This window comes from Poecilia formosa, unplaced genomic scaffold (genome assembly GCF_000485575.1).
Source record: "Poecilia formosa unplaced genomic scaffold, Poecilia_formosa-5.1.2 Scaffold409, whole genome shotgun sequence".
Lineage (NCBI taxonomy): Eukaryota > Metazoa > Chordata > Actinopteri > Cyprinodontiformes > Poeciliidae > Poecilia > Poecilia formosa.
Genome location: NW_006800348.1, coordinates 446585 through 449511, shown reverse-complemented (window position 1 = coordinate 449511; position 2927 = coordinate 446585). Strand labels below are relative to the sequence as shown.

General features: G+C 34.2%; 2 protein-coding genes across 2 annotated transcripts in view; both read left to right on the top strand.

The window, feature by feature from the left end:
- LOC103155024 (cerebellin-2-like) overlaps positions 1–1189 on the top strand; it is a 15858-nt gene extending 14669 nt beyond the window's left edge. The window contains exon 10 of the transcript XR_001659335.1: positions 1074–1189. The gene's annotated coding sequence lies outside the window, so the exon portion shown is untranslated. The remainder of the gene's footprint in view (positions 1–1073) is intronic.
- LOC107833572 (complement C1q-like protein 2) lies at positions 374–1077 on the top strand. Its single transcript, XM_016663225.1, has 3 exons — positions 374–383; positions 441–572; positions 697–1077. The coding sequence occupies exons 1-3, from the start codon at positions 374–376 to the stop codon at positions 978–980; spliced, it is 426 nt and encodes a 141-aa protein (XP_016518711.1). The 3' UTR covers positions 981–1077.
- Positions 1190–2927: the final 1738 nt, after the last annotated feature.

The following is a 2927-nucleotide window of genomic DNA, read 5'->3' as shown; positions in this document are numbered from 1 at the left end:
CAGCTCAGATCAGCTGCTGGGGCCCGAGTGCCAAAGAACTGTTATTCATTGCTGTCATTAAATCAGTCAGTCTGAGCTGGAGGTCGACTCCAAAGACGAGGTTTGAGATTCAGGATCAGTTCTTATCTGATCAACTCTGAGTTTCATTTCATGTGGTAGTTTGGTAGTCATGACTCCAGCACAAAAAATGGTTAGATATTAAATCTGATCAGTTCTTGAATGAAAATAGAATACAACTAAGTTATTTTGCAGTTTTGGTACATGTGAATTATTTGGATTTATTAGTCAGTAGGCTTGTTAAAACAATTTTAACTGTGGCAAATGTCCCAATGTTTAATACTTTTCCCTGCTGTATAACAGTCTTTGATGCCCCATGTCTGTCTGTCTGTCTGTCTGTCTGTCTGTCTGTCTGTCTGTCTGTCTGTCTGTCTGTGTCTCAGCCAAACAACTGGCTTTCTCTGCCTCTTTGTTGGCATCATATTACGGAAACATTCGGCCGTTCAACACTGAAATAAATCTGATCTTCAGGAATGTTTTTACAAATATCAGAAATGCCTACAACCCAGATACAGGTGCTGCAATTTACTCCTTGTGTTTTTCTTTATATATGTTTACAATTATAACTAAAATATGGTAAATTTGTTCTGAAAGTAAAGTTGGGAAAATGTTTCTAATCCTGCTAATGATTCTTCACAGGGCTGTTCACTGCACCAGTAAGAGGAGTGTATCACTTTGAGGTCCACATATGTGGATATGGAAGTTCTTCACATCCTACATCTGCTGTGTTGGTCAAGAACAGACAGCATATCTTCATGTCATATACTCATCTACCTTCTGGTGGTCAGAAAGCTTCTAATGGTGTCTCACTGCTGTTAGAAATTGGAGATGTTGTATATTTGCGTATGTGGGCCAATTCACGGATTTTTGATGATCACAATCGTCACACGACCTTTAGTGGTCATCTGCTTTTCACCATGTAGGCATCTAACATGATTTTTTCTTATGATAAAACCCGTCTGCTTCAAATACTTAATTATGAAAATGATTCATTTGTGAAATAAAGTTGATCACAGGTTTGTTCATCCTGCTGTTTGGTTTCTACAGCAGTCATAAGTAACATATCTGTATTTGAGAAAATTATGTTTGCTGTCGTCTAAGTCTAAATCAGAACATAAAAACTGAGTAAGATCATCTGAATTAAAGTTTACAAACTTTACAAAAGCTGGATGAGCAAACTGTCACCTTGAATCCCATTGATTATTTTTCAAATGTAAACAGTAGGAACAAGTTCTCTCTTTTAAATGTGTATATAATTCTAGTTTATTCCATTAACTTATCACATCTTAGATGTATTTAAAAAATGACCTTTATTTTGTTTTTATGTGTGTATAACACTGAGTGACTTTAAAGAAACACACAGCAGTTTGCATTGTTTGCAATACAATAAATAAAAATGAGACCAAAATTTAGACCAGACAATTAGCAACCCTGAACAGGAGCTCCTAGTTTACATAGTTTAAATCAACATTAGATTCTTTTTCTTCTTTTGCTCTTTCCTTTGGTTTGTTATTTTGTTTGTATTTCCTTTTCATTCCTGTAAAGCGCTTTGTATTGCCTTGTTGCTGGAAATGTGCTATATATTTAAAAAGATTTTACCTTACCAATCAGAGTTTTGAATGGGAACAAATCAAAATCTAGACTTAAATATTCAACAGGGTTTTCATATTTACAGTGTGGAGTTTTGTGTGTTTTGCACAGTTGAGGTTACATTTTAAAAAAATGTCAGAATCATTTTAAAATAAAATTGTTTTTAATTCTGCCATGATGCATAAAGTCCAGGACTTAAAGGACAGTGAGTCCTGGAAAAAAATTAAGCACATGTCCAAAAACCATTTTACAATAAATTCAGAAGGGTACTAACCCTAACCTTGTGGTGTTCCCCAAGGCTCAGAATTGGGACCAAAATTGTTTATTTTATACATAAATGATATATGTAAGGTCTCCAAGATACTTAAATTTGTATTATTTGCTGACGACACAAACATTTTTAGTATGGGTGAAAATTTACAGCAGCTTTTGCTTGAAATGAATTTAGAGTTATGTAAACTGAAAGAGTGGTTTAATATTAACAAATTGTCATTAAATTTAGATAAAACAAAGTTTATGTATTTGGTAATTGTAAATGGCAAAGTGATTTACAAATAGGAATCGATAATGTGACCGTGGAGAGAGTGACTGAAATCTGGTTTTTGGGAATATTGATTCAAATTAAGGTCTGTTGGAAACCTCATATAAAATATGTCCAATCTAAAATAATAAGTATTGCAGTTCCTTTTAAGGCTAGAAAACATCTAAACTCCTCTGCCCTATATATTCTGTACTGTTCACTTATCTTACCATATCTAAGTTATTAAGTGGAAGTTTGGGGTAACACTTACAAAACTTCACTTCAACCATTATGCACATTACAGAAAAGAGCCATTCGTTCAGTTCATAAAGCTGATTTTTATTGTCACACCCACAATTTGTTTATAGATTCTTATTTACTGAAACTCTCTGATTTGCTGGAGTTTCAAACTGCACAGTTTATGTATAAAGTCAGAAACAAAATATTACCAGAAAATATAAAAAAAATATTTTCTGATAGAGTGGGGGGGATATGACTATAGAGAAAACCTCAACTTCAGAACTCTGAAGGCTCGAACAACAATGAAAAGAATGTACATTTCTGTCATTGGTGTGAAGATCTGGAATAAATTCGCTAAAGAGCTGAAGCAAAGTCCAAGGATGAAGTATTTTAAGAAAAGACTCAAAATGGTTATTATTCAAAAGTATAAGGATGAACAAAGGGGACGAACCTGCCTGGGAGTTACAATTCTGTGGATGATTTCGGCAATTGGGTGCAGGTTTGTGCATGTGTGTGTGTA